We start from the raw sequence: 24094 nt of genomic DNA on the forward strand, positions 1-24094 counted from the left end.
CGGTACAAACTAATTCCCCAAAATTGCACAACGTTGTCAATAATTTATGGAAAAGCTTTGTTTATTTAAATTTTTATCAGCGCGACGATACACACGGAATAATTCATTGCAATTATCCTTGCATTGATTGCAAGACTCGCTGGAACAGCAATTATTTTTTGCAAAAGATAACTCTTCTCAAATCATGATGATAATCCGCTAATAGCGATGCAGCTTTTGAGAGAAATTTTATTATCCGCAATGGTTTTGTTGCAAATTGTTGCATTGATTGGAAGATGGATTGGAATGGAAATCGCTTTTTGTCAGATAATCTTTCAGACTAATTTGTTTGCAATTTTGCTACATCAGCGTACGATACGTAAATATTTGCTATAAATTATTGAAATACATAAAATAATAATTTTACATTTATTATTTCTGTATACATTCGTGCGATCAGGATGAGTCTATTGTAATTTTTATTATTGTTGTCATAATTAATTAAGTGTATTACATCAGGTTCGATATTCGTATTATGTGAATTTATCCAAAATATTTATTAAGATGAATAAAAATGATTTTTTGTAAAAAATACTTTTCATTGACTTTAATAATTTCTTACATTGCAAATTTATTTGCGCAATCATACAAACACTATAATTGTTTTACACGGAATTAGCTCTCTTGTAATTTTATTAATGGAAAACATAATTATACTTTATTGACAAAGCTCATTATTTATTTTTGCGAATTGGAAAATGTGTTTGCACTTCAATTTCAAATAGTTATAAGAATCAATAAATCAATGAAGTAAATAATAAACATGTGCAAGAATCTTTTATTATCTTTTATTAGCTATAAAATTTTTGATAATTGCTACAACTTCGATTTCTTATTAGTATCGGATGATTTAAATACATGCTTAGCACAAATTGATATTTTAACCATTTTATGTGAAATCGATATGCAATAAATTTTCTTTTATATACATAGAGATATATCATAAAGTATTACCTCATCATTGGAACTTGTAAATAAAAAAGTGTAGTTTTAATTTTTAATTTCTTTTTTATTTTTCGTCTGCGTTCTTTAGAGGAAAATTCGCTAAAGTTCCTTGTAAACGCTTGTGATTGATTTTTATTTAGTGTGAAAGCCGTATTTCGCGACTGTATTTAACCTAATCTAATTGCAATCTCAGAAAATTCTACCGATAATCGCGTTAGGACAAATTGGCCGGGTCGTCATTTCGTTTAAAAGCATTCACGGTCGAAACAACGAACAAAGTTTCGCAGCGGTTTTTTTTCGATGTCTCGCAATTCCTATCTTTTTATCTCTCTTCGATTTTCTATTCCTTCGCTCGTCAATAGTCTCATCCAGTCTTGCCTATCAATCAGTTTTACGATTCCTTCTTGTTTGCAACTAATGAGATGCGAGAGAGATTAAATTTATTATCTCGGTCGATCATGATTTGTCAACTATCGTAATAATCTAATCTATAATAATAATCTAAAATTGCAAGTACCGATTACGAATTTTTATGTTTCACTATCACAATCCACATTTCATTTATTTGCTTTTTTTAATATTAACGTTATTATTGATTTATTAATATTTTATATATAAAAGATAACATATATATATATATATATATATATATATATATAAATATTTTATATATATATAATATATATAATATAAATATTTTATATATATAATATATATATAAATATTTTTTAAATATTAATAGTATGCATAAAAAAATTAACACATCTCAAATAATATATATAGATATTAAAGTTGAACTTTTTGAAATACATGATAACACATTAAGAAGATTAATCCAAGTGCAAGTGTGGATTTCAATCATGTTAAAGTTTCCTACGATTTGTTACTCATGTACGTTTTTTTCTCTCGCTTTAATTTTACGAATCCTCCCTCGTTAACGACTAAGTCCTTTCTTATCCTATTCACTCTTTTCCAACTTAAAGTCCCTTCTTTAATGTATCTTTCTGCAAGTTTTCACAATATATCTCGCCTGCTCTCGTTACCGTCTGCTTCGGTAGAGAGTAGCGTAATAAATATCGCCATCCTCAGTATCTCTCGTATTTCTAAAGATCCTGAAAATATCTCTTGGAAAACTTGCATAGTAACAAGCGATGACCGAATTGATATTGTTATTCTTATTGTTGGGAGATGTTCTGATTAATTACTAATTCTTAAAGTTATTATTTATTTAAATGAAAGGTCGTTAATCTTTTGATTAATGATTATTAATATATTCCTAAATGTGAAAATTTTATTTTCATAATACGAGAGAAAAGCTCCCTTTTAATTTAATAAAAAGCCAATAAGATATTTTAAGAACGGTTAAATTTAAAACTTTATTTATTTAAAAAATTTATTTATTTAAAAAGTTTGAGAAAGAAAGATATATAATTCGGATAACATGCATCTTGTATGTAAAGAAAATTAGTCTTATTGACTCGCCGTTTATCACTATGAACGCGAAAAATTTTTTTTATAATTAAAATAAAAGATATTTCAAACGACACTTTTGTCACATTTAGTTCACATCTTGCATACACGTGCGTGTGTATATATACTTATGTTCTCAAATTGTCTTTATAAAAGTCTTTTAATCCTCTAGTGGATTAAGAGAATAATATATTGTAACAGTAAGAAAGAACGAAGGAAGAAGAGAGAGTACCCGGTTAGATACTTAAAAGTATTTCAATTACGAGTACGTAGAAGTTCATTGAATGTTTTACTCGTCGTTATGTTGCTGCTTGTAATTCACAGGAATCAGAGGAGGAAAGAAATCTCAGAAAAGAGTAGATATAGAAAGAGGGAGAAATGAAGAGTAATGTTTTCTTTTAATATTTTATCGTAACAAAGTGAATGTTCCGTTGTGATATATTGATATGTTTATACAAGGTGTGTTGCAAAACACTGATAGAATTTGAGCGAGATTGAAGATAATGGACAAATCCTAGTATGAAAGGGACAGTATACTTGCATTAAATGTGCAAGTAAATATTTTCGAAATTGTTGTATTCGATTATGCAATATGAAAGGTTTGATATTCTTGCTCCATCTTGTTCTATCATATAGTCATTATTACCGTAACTGCATGCAACCAGTATATAATAATATTTAAGATATGAATCGTTCTGAAATCTCGAAAGTGATATTAGTTACAATTTTGAAAATCTTTCAGAAAATTAATATATTGTTTTAAAATAAAATAATTTTGATTGAAATAACTGAAGATTGCGTAAATATAATAATGAGATTTTGAAGAAACTCTTTATTTTATATGATTTTTTTTTTCGTTTCCTTAAATTAATTTTTATCATTTTTTGAATTATAATAATTATAAAATTTAACAAAATGATTGTATTATCCATTTTTCATGCTGCATCGGATCATTTTATTTGATAAAATATAAAGTTATGATTTAAAAGCTTATTTAAAAATTTGGATACAAAAGAATTAATTTATATCATTTAAAGGCACTTATTTTTTAAAATTGAACTTATATCACTTTTTATATAATGAACGATTATCTTATTGAAAAGAAAGAGGAAACGGTGTTTTTCCACTCTCTCTACTCGGTACAGCCACATACGTGTTATTCGCGTGAGTTATTGTATCGTTCTCGTCGGCCAATTTACGAGTTCGGTACAATATACATTTTCTTTATCAAGCATCGTGATAAAAATGTTAATTTCTAGATGCTTCGGTTTTTGATACACAATTTTAAATACACAAGCGTGACTGTACCGAGTACTGCATATATGCGAAAGAGAAATCTTGTCACGATTTGCATTTTATATTTATATATTATGTTTCTTTAAATTTTGTTAAATTTTTGTCAAATTATTATCATCGACAGTTGCAATTAAATATTTTTAGTTAATGCGTGAAACATTTCTACGAGTTTTTTTATCGTTTTTTTATACGAATCTTTTTTGCTTTAAATTTGGGATTTGTTTTTTCAAATTTGTGCCAACATTTCTCTACGCACCTCTACTATAACAGATACACGTGTAAAAGCTTTGTCTTATTTAGAAAATATACATATATATGTATGTATAAGACACAAAAAACGTGTGCTGCCATGGATCCTTCCTTTTTCTCTTGCTGCCCGGAATGCCAAGGAGAAATGCTCCTGTGTTGTGTCTTTTCGCCCTTCTTTTTGACTACCCGTTATGTAAACTCGCGCAGAATCTCGTCTACTAAAGGAATTGTCCTGCGGGAAATTCCTGCTAGGGAAAGAGGCTTTTTCGTCGGCATTTTCGTTTGCTTTTATGTTCGCAATTGCTATCAATGTTTATGATATAAATATCTATATAATATAAATCTTTATAAAATACACGATGGATTATTTATTATATAATGAAAGAAATATTTATTACATCATGAACGAGATATTCAATTTTTGCTATGCAATTCAACTCCTACACATGCGTTTTATTCTTTTAGTAATATCTTAAACAAATAAGACATTAATTTAAATAAATGAGAGAAAAATATTATTTAAACTTTTGTAACTTATCGCGATTTAATTTTATGACGATTAAAATTTGTATCTATGAGTGAGTAAATTATTTCAATTTAATTCTTGAAAATTGAGAAGTTTTATATAGAGAATATAATTTAAATTATACGTTGATTATTATTAGTGGCTAAATTGAGATTTTTTTAATTGATCATTATTGGAGAAAAGGGGAATGGAATCATATATAGCGTATTCAACTGTATTTTCTAATCAACTGTATTTTCTTGAAAAGAAATATCTTTTATTGAATTTGAGATCAATTTACTTATCGAGATGCGTATTTAAAAATTGCTATCTCAAGCATTTTTTTACGATTCTGCACAAATATTGATACTACGTGACGCGCTTTGAAAATTGTGATAAAATCGCTATAATCTTCATCCGCTTGACTGTGACATCGATCGTGCCAGGTTTTGCGTACGAAATAGAGCTATCTACGAGCCATCGACGCGCGCGAGGATGTTAAACATCGAAAACACTAAAAATCGGTTGGTAGAGGCAGGTCGAGCGAACGATCGCGTTTCGATTTATTCTGGCGCGAACGAACGAAGCGCGCATACTTGTACGTTAAACGCTAAAAACACCGAAAATCGCCAGGCAGGTCCGGCGACGAAATCGCGTCCGGGCGCTTCGATTTATCGAAGCGTAAATGAACGAAGCCAGCACCGTTCGCTTGCTCGTCCGGCGAAATGCCGGTATATTCTCGCATACGAGAAATACACCCTCGCGAACAACACAAAACCGATTAATTTCCAATTTCAGCAGGCGCGCATCGCCGATCGTGTTTGTGCTCCGCTCGATCGCCACTCTCGTTCTCTTCCGACCCGCTCTTTTTCCGCGCTCGCAAACCCGGTGATTACTCTCAAAGTGAAACCTACTTGCAATTTTCGGTCGGACAAAAGATATCGATAACGTTTAATACGAGTATTACAAGCGGGAAAGAAGACGAGACACACGATCAAATTAAATTAAAAATTAAATTCATTATTCCATAATAAATCTTAAAACGATACTTTTTCAGCAGTCATATTTTTTGAATAGAGCTCACAGTGTTGAATATTTTAAATATCCGTTCTATGTAAAAATATCGAAAGTAATGTGGCCGATAATTTAGCTCAAACGGAAATTAAATAATGACATTATTTCGTTACTAGATATTTTCATCGTCGTTAGATGCAGCAATAATTTATGACAGATTATTATGAATAATTTGCGTGAAATATTCTCTGTAACTCTGTATAAAATCTCAAATATCGATAGCATCTTGTGTCGCGATTTTGTAATGCTTATATAAGCGTTCTAAAGTAAACGCCCAATAGTTTTCTCGTTTTTATTCTTCCGACATTTCTCACCCGCCCATTCCCGGTTTTCGTTCTTTTCTTTTTTGTTTACCCGCTATACACTATCGTCAAGTTTCAGCGCGGTGCATCCTTTCGAAATCCGCGCCAGTCACGGAGAGGTTTCGCTAACACAAAGACATTCCTACGACGATTAAAGTCACTCGACTCGGTCGCACTCCTTCTCGTCCGCGTGTCTGGCCTGAAACGGAAAACTCTTGGGCTTCCCTTTTCTGCTCGATACCGTATAGTAGGCGTCGCGCCGGCTCGCGTTACCGCATGAGATCGCGTTCTTTCGTTCGCGTTATACGCGAACCTGACGATTAATGACTGGATTTTATTGATTAAGGGATCGGAAATTTAATCTCCAGGAAGCGCGACGTCTTTTTTAATCCAGTTGAAATTCTGCAACGATTGCACGCAAAGCAAAATATCATTGTAATTTAATAAACAGCTGACGAAATCTCTCTAAATCGCAATATCGCAAAACGCTTTTAAATTCCGTATTCTTGCGCTTTTTAAAATTTATGCAAATTTTACAACGTGAGACGAACGAAAATTTTTGTTGGCAAAAATTTGTAGCTGTTTTTAGGTCACGCGGATCTACGAATTTGTTCTCTCCCAGAATCGCGACGTGACGAAACTTTTCACTCGCGAGTTATGTCCGTCACGTAGTCGCGATACCGAAAGCGTCGTTTTAGGGGACGTTCTAATGGCACCGTTTTGCGCCCCGTACAGTTCAGACCACGCGCGATGCACACGATTGCAGTTTACGAGGCTCTCCCGTCGGAGTGTTTCGTGGCTCGCTTACGGGACGACAAGTTTCTTACTGGTGGCACACGAAGTACGCGAAGCGAGTCGCATCCCGCAAGATGCACATAGATATACAATACGACACAGTTTGTAAACACGCGCCTCGTTAAATCGCGAGGATTACCGGCGACCCGCGAGGCGCTTTTAAGCTCCGCTTATGCGACCGAGCTTTTACTCGCGGATTATGCGATTAATCCATTCCTTGCCATAAACGCGAGTATTTATCTGGGATAGATTTGATAATTTTAGTCAGGAAGGATATTTTTAAAGTGCTCAGTATTTGTAAAATAAAATAGCACCGATCAATCGAAAATAAAAAATTTACTGAATTAAATTTTTCACATTGATATATAAATAAACTTTCGTCGCGTCAATATTGGATACTTCGTTATGACAATAAGAGGTAATTTAGCTTGAATAGAATTAATAAAAGTAAAATGCTTTTATTCCTGTGATTTCTTATGAAGAATATAGAATGCAAAAATTATATGAATAGAGATTGGATATCTATTTTACGCAACTTAAAATTTTTAGAGTGACTAAATATGTCGTGATGGAGCAACAAAGCGAATAATAAACGCACCGTGAACTCTCGTCTAAAGTCGATATTAATAACGAATACCGCGGGAAGAAGGGCTGAATCATCATCGAATCGATTATTATAGTAGAACTACCGACGAATATGTTTGAAAAAAGAAAGACAAAGGGAACTGGGCGGAGAATCGTGGAGGGAGAGAGTCTACCTTAATAATAAACGACGTAACATCCGCGAAATGGCGATTTTTCGTGCTCGTTCGTAGTTTACCCGTCTGAAATTACGTTTACTCTCGTTATATTTTGCCGTGCAAGCCAAACGAGGATGAAATCAGAAGGGTGTACGATAGTAAGATAAAAATCGATATATGTATTATATATAACACACACCAGACTTGTGAAATTAAAATTTGTGTTACTTTATTTTGAGGAAATGTTATATCTCTAGGTTGCTTTTCATTAATATAATACAGTCACAAAACTTACAAATTGTACGAGTAACAAGATTTTTATATTATATGTGTGAACTCTCTCTCTTAATTTAAATATCGTTATTTCTAATAAAAGAATCTTAAGAAATCTTTCTTTGTTTCAAGCATTTTGAAATTGTTTGACATCATATTAAAAAAATTTTCCTTTTTGACAGATTAAAAAAATATGTGAAAGTATTTCAATATTAATTGTTAGCATATATAGAGATAAATCTTAATAAATATTTAAAATTCCTAATTTCTATCATAAGTAAAAACATTTTCCATGTATAAATCAGTATTTAATTTTGCAGAAATAAAATTATTTCTATGAAATTAATTATATATTTATTATAGTTTTTTTTTAAATAAAATCATTTCTATGAAATTAATCATATATTTATTAATTTTTTTTAACTGGAATTGAATTACAGTTTAGAATAAAATTAGAAGTTAAAATATCAAATATACATACATACATATAAATGTAGATAAAATATTAACTGAGACTCACAATATCTTTGACAATCATCTAACAAAAATAATAATCAAATGTCTGCAAAATTGACTTATTTCACTTGCGCTTTTCTTTAAAGATAGATGTTCGATTCAAAACAACAAATTAATGAGTAATGAATATTATTATCACGCGCTAGAAATTCGATTACAAGAAACGAATGTTATCATTTAGCATTGAAAATGATAGTTCATTGATGAGTTTTGCTGAACAAATAAAAGCGTCAGTTATAATTGGTTACACTGTAATTTCGGTTGTCGATGAGAGGAACACCTCCGATGCGGCCACATTTCCATCGCGATATCGGGGACTATTATGCGAATCGTATGAATAATTACAACGACATAATGCAACATCGCTCGATGCATAATTAATAAACCGTGAGTATAACATAGATATATTTATCATTGCGGCTTTAATCGCATTTAATATTGCATTTCGGTGTCAATCTTTTTCTTGTCATTGGCACCGATTCGCCGAGTTAAATGCAAACAAACGAAATAAACATAAATATTACAGAGTCACTTTACATCAATAAAATAGCAGCAAAATACTATAGTTTGGTAACTATTATTGGCGACAGAATATATTACCGTAATAAATCAAAATTGTAATTAATTTCGAGCAAGAACTGATTACATCAAAAGCGGGGACTTTGCGTCTGTCGATATTCTTTGCTCAAACTATGACAATATATCGACATCACGATTTTTGCAGCATGATAAGAATTTTGTCATTCCGTTTGTCCGTCTATCGCGACCACTGATTAATTCTCCGATAATTCTTCCGACGAAATAACTCGCGCATCTGTCGTCGCGAGGTACCTGTAAATTTTCCGCTACCCAGGGATTTCGGAATTACACCATGTTATACGACATGGCAGTCGCGTGACATTTTATCGAATTTCGAGTTAGCACACTTGGCATATGCAAAGCCTCGCAAAAACTCAATCCCGGGATAACAAGCGGCAGATAATGCTCCGAAGACCGAAATATCATCAGAGCTAAAGAGAATTTTCCCGAAATATTCTGAGAACGAGAGCAAATAAGGGTCATTAGAATTTAACAATGCTCTTTATTTTTGCAGAAATTTTAACAGTGATAAAAAATTTAAGTCTTTTCCGAATGTACATTTGGAAAATGCCAATAAAAATTATCTATGACGTTTCTAAATTTTTCGTTCTTTCTTTAGCATCTCAAATAAAGTTTAACGAAATTTTCTGTTTTAAAATGTCTATTTTAAAATCGGAAATTTGGAGGAATCCTAGAGGATATTTCTTTGCCTCTAGGTTGGATAGAGTTCGCGCACAATATAACGCGCAATATATTCGATAATACAATTGAATTAGACTAAATTGGAGTTAGCTCACTCACCGAATATGAAGAACAGCTGATAATCTATCGTGACAATCCTCTGCTTTTCGAGGTACACAAATATAAAATACATTGCACTCGACATTTCCGTTTAATTATGACATACGACGCTCCGTCCACTGGCGTGAAAATTGCTGCGACTGATGACATGTAAACATGGCAAATGTAACGTAGGCGGTTCGCGCCAATTTTAAATGTACGCTGTATACGCGATCTATCTTGTGATTGTTATTCCTCGATGCTTCTTTCGATGCTTTCTAATGTTTCTTTCTCTAATGTTTTTTTTTTATTCTTTCGCGTAAATCTGAATTATTTCTAAACAGGCTGTATCTTAAAAAGCTCCCACTAAGCAAATAGCGTTATTCCTGATTAAAAACCGAGTCGAAAAGTCCTGAACCATTTTTTTCCCAAGATTCATTAAATAATTAATCAGATTTAAATATTAAAAGGATTTCTGAAAAGATGAATTGTCATAAAATTCATTGAAGTGAGAAACATCAGAGAACGCTTTATATTTATATTTATTACGATAAAGTAAATTATTTTTTAAGCCACTGTTTTTGAGCGTGTTAACACACATTTTTCGAGAATCGTGGAATTTAAATCGAAGAAAAATATTCGCGATATAACTGGAAGATACCTCGATTGTTTCGAGATGAGATACTCTCTATTTCTATCGTACTTTGCGAGGAAAATTTCCGGAAGAGTCCCTCTTTAAAAATTCACCAACGATAAAATCCTCAACGCAGCGGAGCCACGTCGAGCGTGCTCGACAATCCGGCGAGGCGGAAAGTTTATTACTACAATACTGCGAACTAAATATTTTCAAGTCCCATAGTAACGAGAACGCGGCGAATTGCCGAGATTCTTCCGGAAGAAAATAATTCCGCGACCTAACGATGAGTGGACGAGCCGTTTTCGCTTTCTGTCCTTCAAAGCGTCGCGAAAATTTCGCGTCTGCGAAAAAAAATTTGCTTTCTCGCAATAAAATAAAATTCGCCATAATTATTTTCTCAGTTAGCGCGAGCAAACTTCGAATAAGCGACGAGAAAAAGAATAACAAAGAAGTGAAACTAAATAAATTCGTGACGCAAACGCGAACTGCACGATAATTTGTCTGTATTCAACTTGGTATATTCTCTCTGCATGTGGTTAATCTTTGTATATATACCGGGGGATATATATTATGAGCGACTGTAATTCGAGTCTGAACACACTTCTACACACTTTCTCGTGCACATACATCGTGTCGGTATTTGGGACTAGAGTCCTCGCCTATCTTACCTTGAGCGCTTAACTTGTGCTTATACCTGAAACTGTTTCGAACGTGTCATTACTAACCCATTGTTCTATTGTCACACATTAACACGCACACGAGAACAATCGTGATATAACGGATCCAACGAAGCAAATGAGTCAAGTTTTCGTTTCAAAATTGCAGTGATACTAACAAATCGCTTTTATTCCTCGAACAAAAATTGCTAAAGGCATTCGCAAATTTTTCTGAAGAGAATAGAGTTTATTTTATGTATATCAATTAATCGCATAAAGTGTGAATATTATAAGTAATGTTTAATAAATGAGTTAAATTTAGTTTTCAAATTTGATAAAATTGATATTAAATTCTATTGTTTACGAACTTTATAAAAGTGAAAAAGATTTTTTTCAATTGTCATCATTTCTTGAAATTTCGTACATTACTAGATTCGTGATACAAAATGACAATTTTGAATTTTTATTATTAAATAAAATATAAAATATTCAACGAGATTCTCGAGTTATACTTATGCAATGTCAGTGACGAGATCGAGACACCAAAATGCGCGAGAATCGTGTTCATCTGATTCTCAGTTGGTGATTCCGCGAAGAATTTGGAAATTGCTATAAAGTCGTTCCGCTGGGTGACGTTTTCGCACACGTGACGATTGCAGGTGCAATCATCGTAATTCCTGCTCGGTGGACGTGCGCAGCGACGTTTTCGAGGAAGATCCTTGTCCTGGGACCGGAAAGTACATCGAGGCTCACTACCAGTGTTTAGGTTGGTTCACATGTTTTTTTTTTATTTTGACATTTTCGCGATCGCGAATTTATCCGAGAAATTTCAAGGGATTCGTCTCTCGTTCAAGATGCTGCGGAAAAGCTTCATAATTTTGAGGAGTAAAGTATTTTTTTGCTCTTCTAAATTGATCATTGATGTTAAAATAGGATGCAGTTTTGAATCTTTTTTGTAATTAATTCGTTTTCCATTTTATTCTTGTTATCTTATAATTTTACTTGGTGTTTGAAAAAGTTACATTATTTTAATTTATTAGTTAATTTGATTTTTTTTTATTATTTTGTAATTGTATGTGATTGGTTTACTTTCTATATCATACATAATTATTCAGTTGAAAAATACCAGAGTAAGAATATATTCTAAAAGAATATATCCTCTTCTGATCGAAAGAGACATAAAATTCTACGACTCACATTTTCAATTAAAAATTAAAGTTACGCCAACAAGAATTTAATCAATTTCTATCAATTAAAAATTCATTCAAAATATATTACATAATTATTAATATTGTAAACAACGCGAATGGAATGGATAAACTTCGACGAAAAAGTCTCTCCCTGAGAGCATTGCTCTTATTTCCCACCTATAATCGAAGAGATGAAAGGAACGAGATCCATGGCGGTACACGTGGTAAGAGTGTACCATGGTCATTTTGTTAAACGCGAGTCGAATCCCCATCCAGGTGCAACGAACAGCAAAATTGCAGCATTGTTGCGTCCACGCTGCAATTCGGCGATCCTTGTCCGAACACACACAAATATCTCGAAGCGCACTATCGATGTGTGTCTGGTAAGTAAAACTTTTCCACTTTTACGTTAGCTTTAATCCTCTTAGCTATATAATAATTATTGAACTTTATCGAAAATTTCAGAAAGATTGTAAATTATTAACATTATTTCAAGAAAAAAGATTTCAAGAGAAAAGCAGAGAAATATTTTAGAAAAAACTATTTTTCTTCTGAAACAAAACAATTTTTTTAAGAATTAATTTTAAGAATATATTTTGAATATATTATTTTTGTTTCAATTTCTTTATTTTTATAGTATTTATTATTTATTCTTTTATTTCTAAATTTCAACATTAAAATAATTATCGATACTGTTGTTGATTTAATTGAAGAAATATATATTAAATTGTTTTTTTTTTTAATATTGTTTTAATACATTGTTTTAATTTAAAATATCGATATTTTTTAATAACAATATCTAAATCCTTTTAATCCTCTGTATTCCTTTTTATGTAACGATTTTTATATATCGTTCATTGGATCTTGAAGATTCAATAGATTAAATATAAGTTTCACGACACCAATATATATCCTCAAATTGCCAAATTTCTTAATATCTCCCAATTCATTGACAGAGATAAAATCAACTTCTCTTCTCTCTTTGACTCACATATGTATTTTAGTTTTAGATGCGACGAATATTGATGCCCCCAATATGTTATCTTATTGCTAACTTTTTCGGTCAATAAAGGCAATCTCTAGATAGCATGCCAAAATATACAAACTATTTTCTACATTTTAAGATTAATATATTATAGCTATATTGGATTAAAGATTTTCTTCTCAACGATTATACTCGCGTTATTGAGTCGTATAATTTGTCTAATTTTGTGCTCTGTCTCTTTCTCTATTTTTTGACATTTTAAAATCTCCTATCTTTGCAAAATGCTTCTCGGATTATATTTAAAGTAATAACCAATGGAAATTTTTCAAATTTTCATTTATCACATCCATTTAATAATTATAAAACTCGATATCCGAAAATATATCTCCCGAGAAAAAGCGGTTTTTCATGTTCTCTGTCTTTGATATTGAAGAAATAATGATGGATTTTTTTTATAAACAAAATAATTTTAATAAAAATATTCAGTAAAATTGATATTACATATATTTAATAATATTTCTTTTAAATAATAATATTCCTTTTAATAAGATTGTCAAAAAGTTATTGTGTCTACTGTAAACATGATTATTTTTATATACATATATTTTTATTTTGTTAATATTGTTTTATTTATTTTCTATCTTATCAAAGAAATTTAATTTAGTGCGCAAAAATTTCTTGATCAGTAAAGTGCATCAAATATTTTAATATAAAATTCCAATATTATTGTATTTACCATATTCATATCTACTCTTCGCAAAAGGAGATTTACTCAAGCTTTATCGAATGATTACGATTAACAAGAATCCGATATAAATCCGATACAGCGGATAAGCTCTTCCCACCGTAGCGAGCCAAGAAAAACAGAGACGAGAGTATCTCGATATCTCCGAGCCGCGGATATCTCATTCCCTTCAGTCCCTATCGGGAATATACGCAAAGTACAGACAGTTCATTCAAACTCTATCAAATGATTAATCCGATATAAATTCGACGAGGAAGATAAGCTTCCCATCGTATTAATCTGAGAGGGAGGGAAATGTGGAAAGATAGAGAGAGAAAGAGAGAGGGAGGAGGGGCAAGTTTGATATTCCTGAGTCGGAGACCTCTCGAAAGCCTTAAATATCCCGCACCCCTGAAATCACTTTTCTTCTTAATTATAGTCTCAGTCTCCTATTCCGATAAGCTCGTAGACGAGCTCCCCGATTCTCCGGCTCTCTACGAAAGTAGTTTCTTCGCACCGATCTTTCCATCCTCATTAAGTTCGATCTCGACGAAACACATTTACAGCAGCCACCACCACGACGACGACTCGGCTGAGTCCGCCGTGGTTCGCAACTTCGCAGCCGAGTGTCTGGAGTACCGCTAAGCCGACCGTCAGGCCTCCCTCGAGGATTACGGTACCGACAGCGCAACAGCCCCCGCAGCAGCCACCGGCGCCGTCCACCCCGGCGATGCCTATAACAACGCCGGCGAGGTTAGTGTGCTAAACATAATTCATAAATATACGCAGCTTGATAGACTAAAAACCGAAAAATTCGGACTTTAATTTAAAATCATACACTGAGGAAAAAATTATCTTGAAATAAAAAAATTTTAGTTAACTCAAGAAAGCTATTTATTCAGTGGGTACTAATCACGTATTTACTTGTATTCAAAACGTCTGTTTGCTTAAGTTAAGTATTTATTTACATATGTTTAAAAAAATATATATGCTTAAAAAAATATAATTTTTAATTAAATATTTTTATTTTAATTTTACAAAATATTTATTAAAATGCATTCTTTGTTCCCAAAAATTTTAAATTTTTTAATTAAAAAAAATAATATATTTAATTTAATAAATTAAAGTATATATTTTACGAAAATAGTATTTAAATATAAAAATATATAAATCAAAATAATGTACTTAATATAACATGCATATTTAATTAAAATTAAATGCTTTTGCTTAAATGAAATAAATAATTCCTTCCATTTAGAGCAAAAGTTTCAAGAAAACAAATTTATTTGATTCAAAAGTTTTACCCTCAGTGTATTAATATATTTATTTTGTTATTATCGAATATTACATATCTCACGTATGTACATAAATACAGTGAACGAAAAAATAGATTTGTCTTGCGTATCGGTCATTAATTTCATTCGATCGCACATTATTAGGGAATAAATATTTTTTTCACGCCATTAATTTATATCAAGCGCAATCTATATGGTTGTCATAAAGTTTGTATACGAGGAGAAGAGGAGCGCTTCCTCCCCCTCCTTTTCAAGAGCCTCTTTCATTTTCAGCCCTACGTCAACAAGGTCCTTCGCCGACATCGAGGTCGACGAAGAGGATCAGGACTTAATACCTCCTGCGAACGGTCCTCCGGCAAATGGCCCGGCAATGACGCCGATTATACCTGAGACCACTCAAGCTACGACAACGTCCACCTTCGCTCCCTGGAGAACCAGTCGAAGGACCACCGGTAAGTATCTCCTCTCCTTCTTGGGAAACATTATATAATAAGGCGTCATTTTAAATAATAATATTGATACCCCTTGAATTAAACATTTTTTGAAAAAGAAAAAAGGAATATTTTATATGTAAAAATATAAAATGTGTGTGTATTAATATGACATTAATTGCTCTCGTTTTAATATATTTATTTACTTGCAACAAACTTTAACTGTAATGTTTAATTTTTATATTTAATTTGTAATATTAAAAGTAAAATTTTCGTTAAGAAACAAATATGTATTTGAAAAAATTGATTTATAATTTTATTATACTTATACAACAAGGTTTTTTTTTTGACAATCTGAGATTTTATGAAGTTTTTGTTTTCCTTTAAATTGTCAATTAATTAATTATATTTGGACCTTGTGTGATAACTGCTACGACATCTTTACACAAGCTATATCCGACATCCCGGTTATGGATCTACGAATCTATGAATTGACTTTGAGGATAAACCGCTAGTATCAGACAACGCGCCATAAGCATGATAGATGACCAAGATTATGAGTCAGCTGATATAATCATAGTGTCTAGAGACGGATCGCTATTATCTACTTCATTTCTTTCATTTTTACTTTTATCTCTTTCAATACGTGAATACATTTCCGTTGTCTATAAATTGTCGCGGCTAAACGGCGTATTTCTGCTCCAATCGCGACGAAGCATTAAGATCCCCCCCGGAGAGAACCGAAATTCCATTTCCGAGCGTCGTTGCGCACCGAGCTGCATCCCCGAGGACGTCGTGACGCCGATATCGCATTAACGCCATGCCGTTAACTATAGTCGTTATAGTCTGAGAGCCATTTAAGATGACGAAACTGACCGAACCATAACCGCTATTGTTACAGTACCTAGCACGTTGTACCCAGAGTCCAGCTCGAATGGTCAATGGTACGATTATGGTAGACAGGTGTGTCCCCCGATGGCAGCCAGGAACTTATCCTGGAACACGACTAGAGCCGGCGACGTGGCCGTGCAAAGCTGTCCTGGTGGTGCCAATGGTTTAGCCAGATGGCGATGTCTCGTCCACGGTGATTCTGCCTTTTGGCATCGCGATACTCCAGACTTGAGCGAGTGTCGGTCCGTCTGGCTGACCACGCTAGAGAATCGAGTGACGGAGGGCGACGTGATCCTGGGCATCAGCAGAGAGCTCTCGCAGGTGACCAACAACAGTCGTGGTTTGTACGGCGGTGACATGATGATCACCACCAAGATCATCAAAAACATGGCCGAGAAGATGGCGCTGGACATAAAGACTTACCATGATCTAAGTCAGAGGGAGGTCAGCGTCACGGAGCTGTTGCAGGGCGTAGTGAGGACCGGCAGCAATCTACTCGACAAGGCGCAAATGGCGTCCTGGAAAGATCTCAGTCATCAGGAGCAGATGAGGGTCGCCACGTCGCTACTGATCGGTCTTGAGGAGAACGCCTTCTTATTGGCCGACACGCTCGGACACGATAAGACCATCATACACGAGGGCAAAAACATACGTGAGTACCGCTAATGATGATTAGTAATTGCTGCAGCAATTTACAAAATATACATTTATTATATCCTTCCATATTAGTAGGGACGGAGGACATTAAGAATCTCAATATCTTCTTTATTAGGTTATTATTTTTCTTTGTAGCCTGTCTCACGAATGCTCTCTCCTCTAGATAATTGTAGAACATAATCTTGAAATCGTTTGGTTTTATTTGTTATGTAAAATAGCGATTCGAAATTTTTATCTAAGCTTCTTACATTTTATCAAACACATAAGTTCAAAATATAAAAAAAATACATAATATTATTTTAAAAAACAATTATATATCTTAGTATTCTTGAGGCTATACGTTTATTTAATCTTGAGAAATTATTAATATTAAAGTTGAAAGAAACGAAAGAGAGTGATTTAACTTGAATAACAATTTTGACTATATATTTTTTGTCAGCCTTACAACATAGAATTTATGTAATTGTGTAATTTATCTTGAAGTAAAATTGTTATCCCTCTGGAATAGCCATTTTCGTTCCAGCATTTTAAGAGTCAACGAACGCGCACTTTCCATATGCCTTCGGCATTCATCGCGAGTATTCGGATGATTTATATCGCTCGCGTATCTAACACCCGGTAATCTTCGGTATAGATAAAATACAGATCTGAATCCATCGTAATTCTCCGGTACCCGCCCGGATTACGTCATAATCCGGCAAGTATGGGGCGGGCGCGCGCTATTATTATTACAAAATAGCGGTAGAATTACGAGAGAGACTTGATTTACTTCCCGGAAGTGCGTCGCTGTTTGATTGAGCCGCAATGTACGTGCATCGTAGCGTCATCAGATGCACACTTGATAAACTGCATAACGCGGCGAAGGGCAAAAAGTGGTGGAGAAAGATGGGGGAAAGATGATGAGCGACAGCCGGTCGGATGCCATGTAACGTCCTCTTTTCGAGAAGAAAAATTGAAATCGCATAAATCCTTCTTCCTGACAGCATTATTGATTAATACCGTGATCATTTTTTAATCGTTTACTTTGCGAAAATGCAGTATTAGAACTATCGCAGTTTTTTCGACAATTAAATTCTTTTATGAATATTTAAATTAAATTTTTAATGAAATTACCTTATTAATCTGCCCCTTTTAATTTTACTCGATCGCAGGAATAAAAGTCAAAGAAAATAAGAAAATTAATTTCTTTCTGCAGGGGTTTTCAACTTGTAACATATGCATCTTCGTCTTTAATTAATGTTATAATAGCTTTTATGTTTAAAATTGAAAAAAAAAATTATATCTTAAAATTACACATTTATATAAAAATGTATCAAAATAATATATTTTACTCTATTTATAAAACAACAAAAATATTTCAATCTTCACCAGCGAGTTTATTTTAATTAATTAATTTATCATATATTTATGTGTGTGTGAAAAAAGGTAAAATGTTTAGTATACTTAAAATGAATATTTACTGTGTGCAAGTTTGAAAACCGCTGTACTGTCGTAATTTAATTCGCGTCTTCCGCGAATTTACGACTAGAATTCTCACGGAGCGCATTAACCGCGCCGAGGGAGCGAAACACCTACTCGCTTAATTAGTCGCGTGCGTGTCTTCACTACAGTGATGGAAGTTCGCGTACTGGACACGCGTAACATCGACAACGAGCTGGAAGTTTTCCCCAGCGAGGCCGTCCAGCAAAAGTGGACCGTCTCGAACGATCGTGTGGAACTTACCAGGGGCGCTTTGGTGGATAGCAGCGACAGCAACATCGTGCGGCTAGTCTTCATGGCATTTGACAGACTCGAGGAGATACTGCAGCCGCAAGCCGAGCCGCCATCCGTCGTCATGAACGACGATCCCCAGCCCGTGTCGCGGAGGAACACCACCCGTATTCTCAACAGCAAAGTTATCTCGGCGTCCTTGGGAAAAGGCCGGCACATACAGCTCTCGGAACCCGTCCGGGTGTATTTCAGGCATCTGGTGGTCGAGAATGTCACCAACCCCACTTGCGTCTTCTGGGATTACATCTTGAGGTAATTTCGCCTTCATCCGATCCTATTTCCACTTTGTACAATGCTAAGAATACCGAGGAGAAATTTTTCTCTCTTTTCTTCTTTACTTCTTATCTTCAGTTTTCTTCCCATGTCTTTGTTGCGCTACATATATCGCTCACGATACATCATTGATTTATTGTCTATTGTTTTCACGTGTTTCTACTATTTTTTATTTGAAGCTTGATTATGGAGTTTGATATTTTATACATAAATTTGATAAAAGACGTTATTTTAAAATTGATTAAAAGTTAAGATTTTTCAAATAATCTCTTCATTTTGAAAATCTAATTCTTAAGTTTCAACATTATAAGTCTTTAATAAGAAAAATCTTAAAATATATATATATTCGGAAATCCATAATTTATGTGCTGGATTTAACGCATCCTGTATATTGGATGGAAAATGATCAACAAAACGAACATTGTGAATGTCCCCTCTACACGAGGTACCTTATTTCATGTAGCGCGTGGTCGGACGAGGGATGCCAGATACAAAAGACCAACGAGACTCACACCGTGTGCGAATGCAATCACCTGACGAACTTTGCCGTGCTGATGGACGTGCACGCCGTCAGACTGGACATCGCTCATCAAGTCGCTCTGCAGATCATTACGTATATAGGCTGCATCATTTCCGTCGTTTGTCTCGTTCTGGCCATTCTCACGTTTCAATTATTTCGCGGACTAAAGGTAATATATATAACTGCGCAAAATATATATAATGCACATATCGATCGCGTTCAATTGCAATGAGATGAAATTTTTCCTCACCCCCGGATTTTCTTTACAGTCGGATAGGACGACGATTCACAAGAATCTCTGCGTGTGCCTGTTGATAGCCGAGGTACTCTTTGTTTGCGGGATCGGTCAGACGAATCAGAGGATCGTCTGCGGCATCGTGGCCGGTTTATTGCACTTCTTCTTCTTGTGCGCGTTTGCCTGGATGTTCCTCGAAGGTTAATTAATTCAATCGTCTTGCTCGCAATTTGTAATATATCTTGCTCTATTTTCATTTATTTTTTACTCGATTTTATATCATGTCGCAGGATTCCAATTATACGTGATGCTGATCGAAGTCTTCGAGGCGGAAAAATCTCGACTTCGATGGTATTATCTGGTCGCATATGGCGCACCGCTGCTGGTTGTAGCAATTTCCTGCATAATTGACCCACTCAGTTATGGTACCGATCGGTATTGTTGGCTACGAGCGGATAATTATTTCATCTTCAGCTTTGTTGGGCCTGTGATACTCGTTATATTGGTAATTAGCTGGTATATTATTAATTAATTAAACGTTAATGCAATTGATCGGCTGAAAGAAAAGCACATTAAGTAGTTGACAAAGTTTACTCGCATCTATTCCGTATATATTAACGTGACATTTTTTTGAGATTTTCAGTTTCCCGATGACGGCATCGAAACGTCGCTATAATCGATTTTACTGTCATTTTCGCAGGCGAATCTGGTATTTTTATCAATGGCGATCTACATGATGTGTCGGCACGCAAACACCACCGTGGCCATGAAGAGTAAAGAGCACTCCCGACTGGCTAGCGCAAGGTAAGCACAGTGATCCCTAGTAGCTTGTTCTAGTAAATCACCGTAAATTACGAACTGTATATACCGTATATCAATCGAGTCCGTCCGTTGTCCGTTATATTCGAGATTTGATCCTCCCGTCGAAGCGTAGTATCCGAGATGTTTGTTTGATGCTTTCGGTTTACACGTTCGCAAGCTTTACTTGCTTAAAGAGATCTCCCGAACGCGGATCTTGTTGTCACGCATCTTTTGGCGGCCATGCTGAATTTTTGGTTTTGGTTTTGAGTCCTATGTTTGGAATGACCGCAGATTTCGTTCTCGTTCGACACACCACTGTATTGCTGTGATATACACGATATATCATTTTAGGATATACACGAGTATATCGTTTGATCACACAGATCGTCATATGCAGGGTGTACCATACCACTCAGGGTGATTGAAAAAAATCGCTGAAATAACTATATAAACTATTTGCGGTTCGAATAAAAAAAGTTTCATATTTACTTTTTGCTTTGCAAACTAAATTCTATGCTTTAGATTTCAAAAATTCTGCAGATGCTAAGTGTTATCCAAAAACACGAGAACTTTTTAGTAATTTTATTAATAATGATTAATAATAATTTTTAAAATTTGAAAATGTGAGATTTAAAATACAAATTTTTTAATCTGTAAATGTTAGATTTTAAAGATTTTTGCTACGATTTCATAAATTTTCAACTTTACTAACGTTTGTTACATTTATGAATTTTTATCATAGATAATTGTGTGAAATTATTTGTATATCCATTTGTTCCTTGGGGCACCCTGAATATCGCCTGAATGTCTAATTTACAAATTTACTGAACGGAAATAAAATTTATGTTTATAAATTATTATAAAATAAATGAAAAAAAAATTGTCTCTGTTTCGTGAAAACATATAAACAATTTGGTGATGGTAATGAAAAAATTATTGCAATCCCGATTCGGATTATTACAAATAATGTCTTTCATGATGACAAGTATTAAAATACGTACAATGATCTTTTTAATCCGCATAATTGACATAATTAATCATAACGATCGCATCATTTTACTTGCGAGCAAAAAGTACTTTGCGTGCTCGGCAAAAAAGTAATACGAATCGAGTATTGCAAATCGAAACGTAAATTATAATCAATTAAATAATGGTGCCGGAACAATCACCTAACTCTTGTTTCATTTTTGTATTAAATCTTCTACCCACTTCTGTCTACACTGTTCTACATTCTTCTGCATGGCGTGGTTGGTTGGTAGTGGAAAGGAAGAGAATGCTCTTCCCAACAAATTGCAAGCGCACTTGTAAGATATTTACCATTTTTATTATTATTCACCCATATAGTTAACATCGTCATTGATCACCATCTCGCTCGTTTCATTATTTTTTTTTCTTTAATCCATTTCATTTTAAGCTATTCGAGTATCATTTCATATTGATTTTGTGAACGTAGCTGTAGTCTTTAGTCTCTCACATCATACATCGAAACACTCGCCATATGTGATAATGTGATACTCACCGGAAACGCGATTTAAAGCGCCAATATGTAACATGTTTATGTCTGCACATGATGTAATTAATACAACAATTGAAGGAATAAGTGTATGAAGATGCAATATATTTATAATATTTGAAGACTAACAATTTTAAATTAAATGATTACAGTAAAATAAAAAATAACTGGTAAAAATTAAACTCTTTTGTAAAAATATAGTGCCCTCACTTAATCCTTCGCAATTAAAAAATCATAACAACATATGATCTATCAAGTCATTTCGAAATCTCGCATTTTTTTTGTTTCAATTGAGAGCTTATCGTTAAATCACAGAAAAAATATTGCTTAAGTAAATAACATCATGATATGTACAATTTTAATGCATAATTTTATAGTAAATATAATTTAATTTTAAGTATTGAATAAAATAGTTATTATAATTGAAGATTTTTTTCTAAATAATCATTTCTTTGTATTTTTAAACTGTTTTATAAGGAAAATATCATCAACTGATTATGTCAACTTTATATTAACAGCTAAAGTTGGCTGGTATAATAACTATATATTATACTGTACATTATTATACTTATATTTATTATGACATTTGTATTTCCTGTGAGTAGACACAACGATTCACTGCATGTAGTATTTTCCTTAGTTTCGGGTATTACGCCTGATTTACAAGTAGATAGACGTGAAAGTATACCGTAGAGATATATCCGCCTACCTGTGTAACGTCACGTTCTAATCACAACGATTTAGATAAGACGTCGCGATTTCGGCGACGCTTAAAGTAGTGCCTGCGAAAATAAAAAGGTTGGACTCTGCATACTGTTGTAATATTTAAACGTCGCCCGTTGCGTGTCTCACGACAGCTACGTGACAGCAGTATTATTTTTTTTTCAACGTCACATTTACTAATCTTAAACATTTAAACCGTGTGTCGCGATCGACTGAAGAAACTCGGGATTGGTTGCAATCATCTTTTAATTTTTTTATGACAGCAAATCCGGGAAAGAAAAAGAAAAAAAAACTAAAAAAACACATTTATTATCTATTGTATATTAAAATAAACAGATGAAAATTTTTTTAGAAATTTTTTGAAATTTTTAGTGCAACGCGGCAGTATTTGCGACTCTACTTTTATATTTTAAGATTAATTATAACAAATATAAAATGTCGCAAAAAAGGAATTTATCGAATTTTTTCATTTGTAGGAACGATATCTTTTTATTTTCTTTCTCATATTCTTCTTTAGAAAGTTATCGAATTTATATGTATCAATCTTTTTTTTATTAAATCGTTGCAAGAAAATTTAAATAATAATAAATAATAAAAAAACTTGAATAACAATAAAATTGACTCTGAGTTCTTTTAGAAGAGATGCATGTAAGATATACAAAACTGAAATTTTTTGACGAAATATATATTCCAGAGATTTTACGCGATACATTGATCCCCTTTAAGCGCCGCCATCGCGATTTGTATTGTATAACAGAAACCTGGGACTAGCTGTTCTTCGATGTAATTTATTATCCTGTATCTTTTGATCAGGGCCTGGCTGCGGGGCGCTATCGTGCTAGTGTTTCTACTAGGTCTGACCTGGACGTTCGGGCTCCTCTACTTAAACCAAGAGTCCGTTGTGATGGCGTACATCTTCACCGTATTGAACAGTCTCCAGGGGCTGTTTATCTTTGTGTTCCATTGCGTACAGAACGAGAAGGTAAGGGAATACGTCGGGGCACAGAAGTCCGCCTTGATTTAAACAGTTCTGGTAACATTGCCGAATGTTCCCGGAGAGAGAAAACAGACAACAAACTTCGAATTTATTCGAGAAATATGTAACATGATAGCAATATGTAATTTTTACCGCATAAGAATAGTCTCGTGCAATTTTTTATAATAGTAACTTAACTTTGCATCGATACGCTTCCTATAAGATCATTCTTATCGCATATTTTTGATGAACGA

At 33.6% G+C, this 24094-nt stretch overlaps 1 protein-coding gene across 3 annotated transcripts in view; it reads left to right on the plus strand.

Moving 5' to 3' along the window:
* The window catches only part of LOC105248296 (latrophilin Cirl), a 320478-nt gene that overhangs the window by 283075 nt on the left and 13309 nt on the right, over positions 1 to 24094 (plus strand). For all 3 annotated transcript variants that reach the window (XM_025409009.1, XM_025409010.1, XM_025409013.1), the window contains 11 exons: positions 12323 to 12429; positions 14322 to 14508; positions 15324 to 15502; positions 16383 to 17024; positions 18640 to 19051; positions 19536 to 19761; positions 19862 to 20027; positions 20118 to 20332; positions 20528 to 20631; positions 21888 to 21932; positions 23678 to 23846. In XM_025409009.1, the coding sequence (XP_025264794.1) occupies positions 12323 to 12429; positions 14322 to 14508; positions 15324 to 15502; positions 16383 to 17024; positions 18640 to 19051; positions 19536 to 19761; positions 19862 to 20027; positions 20118 to 20332; positions 20528 to 20631; positions 21888 to 21932; positions 23678 to 23846 (2452 nt within the window). The remainder of the gene's footprint in view (positions 1 to 12322; positions 12430 to 14321; positions 14509 to 15323; positions 15503 to 16382; positions 17025 to 18639; positions 19052 to 19535; positions 19762 to 19861; positions 20028 to 20117; positions 20333 to 20527; positions 20632 to 21887; positions 21933 to 23677; positions 23847 to 24094) is intronic.

This window comes from Camponotus floridanus, unplaced genomic scaffold (assembly GCF_003227725.1).
Source record: "Camponotus floridanus strain SB8 unplaced genomic scaffold, Cflo_v7.5 scaffold10, whole genome shotgun sequence".
NCBI classification, from domain to species: Eukaryota; Metazoa; Arthropoda; class Insecta; order Hymenoptera; family Formicidae; genus Camponotus; species Camponotus floridanus.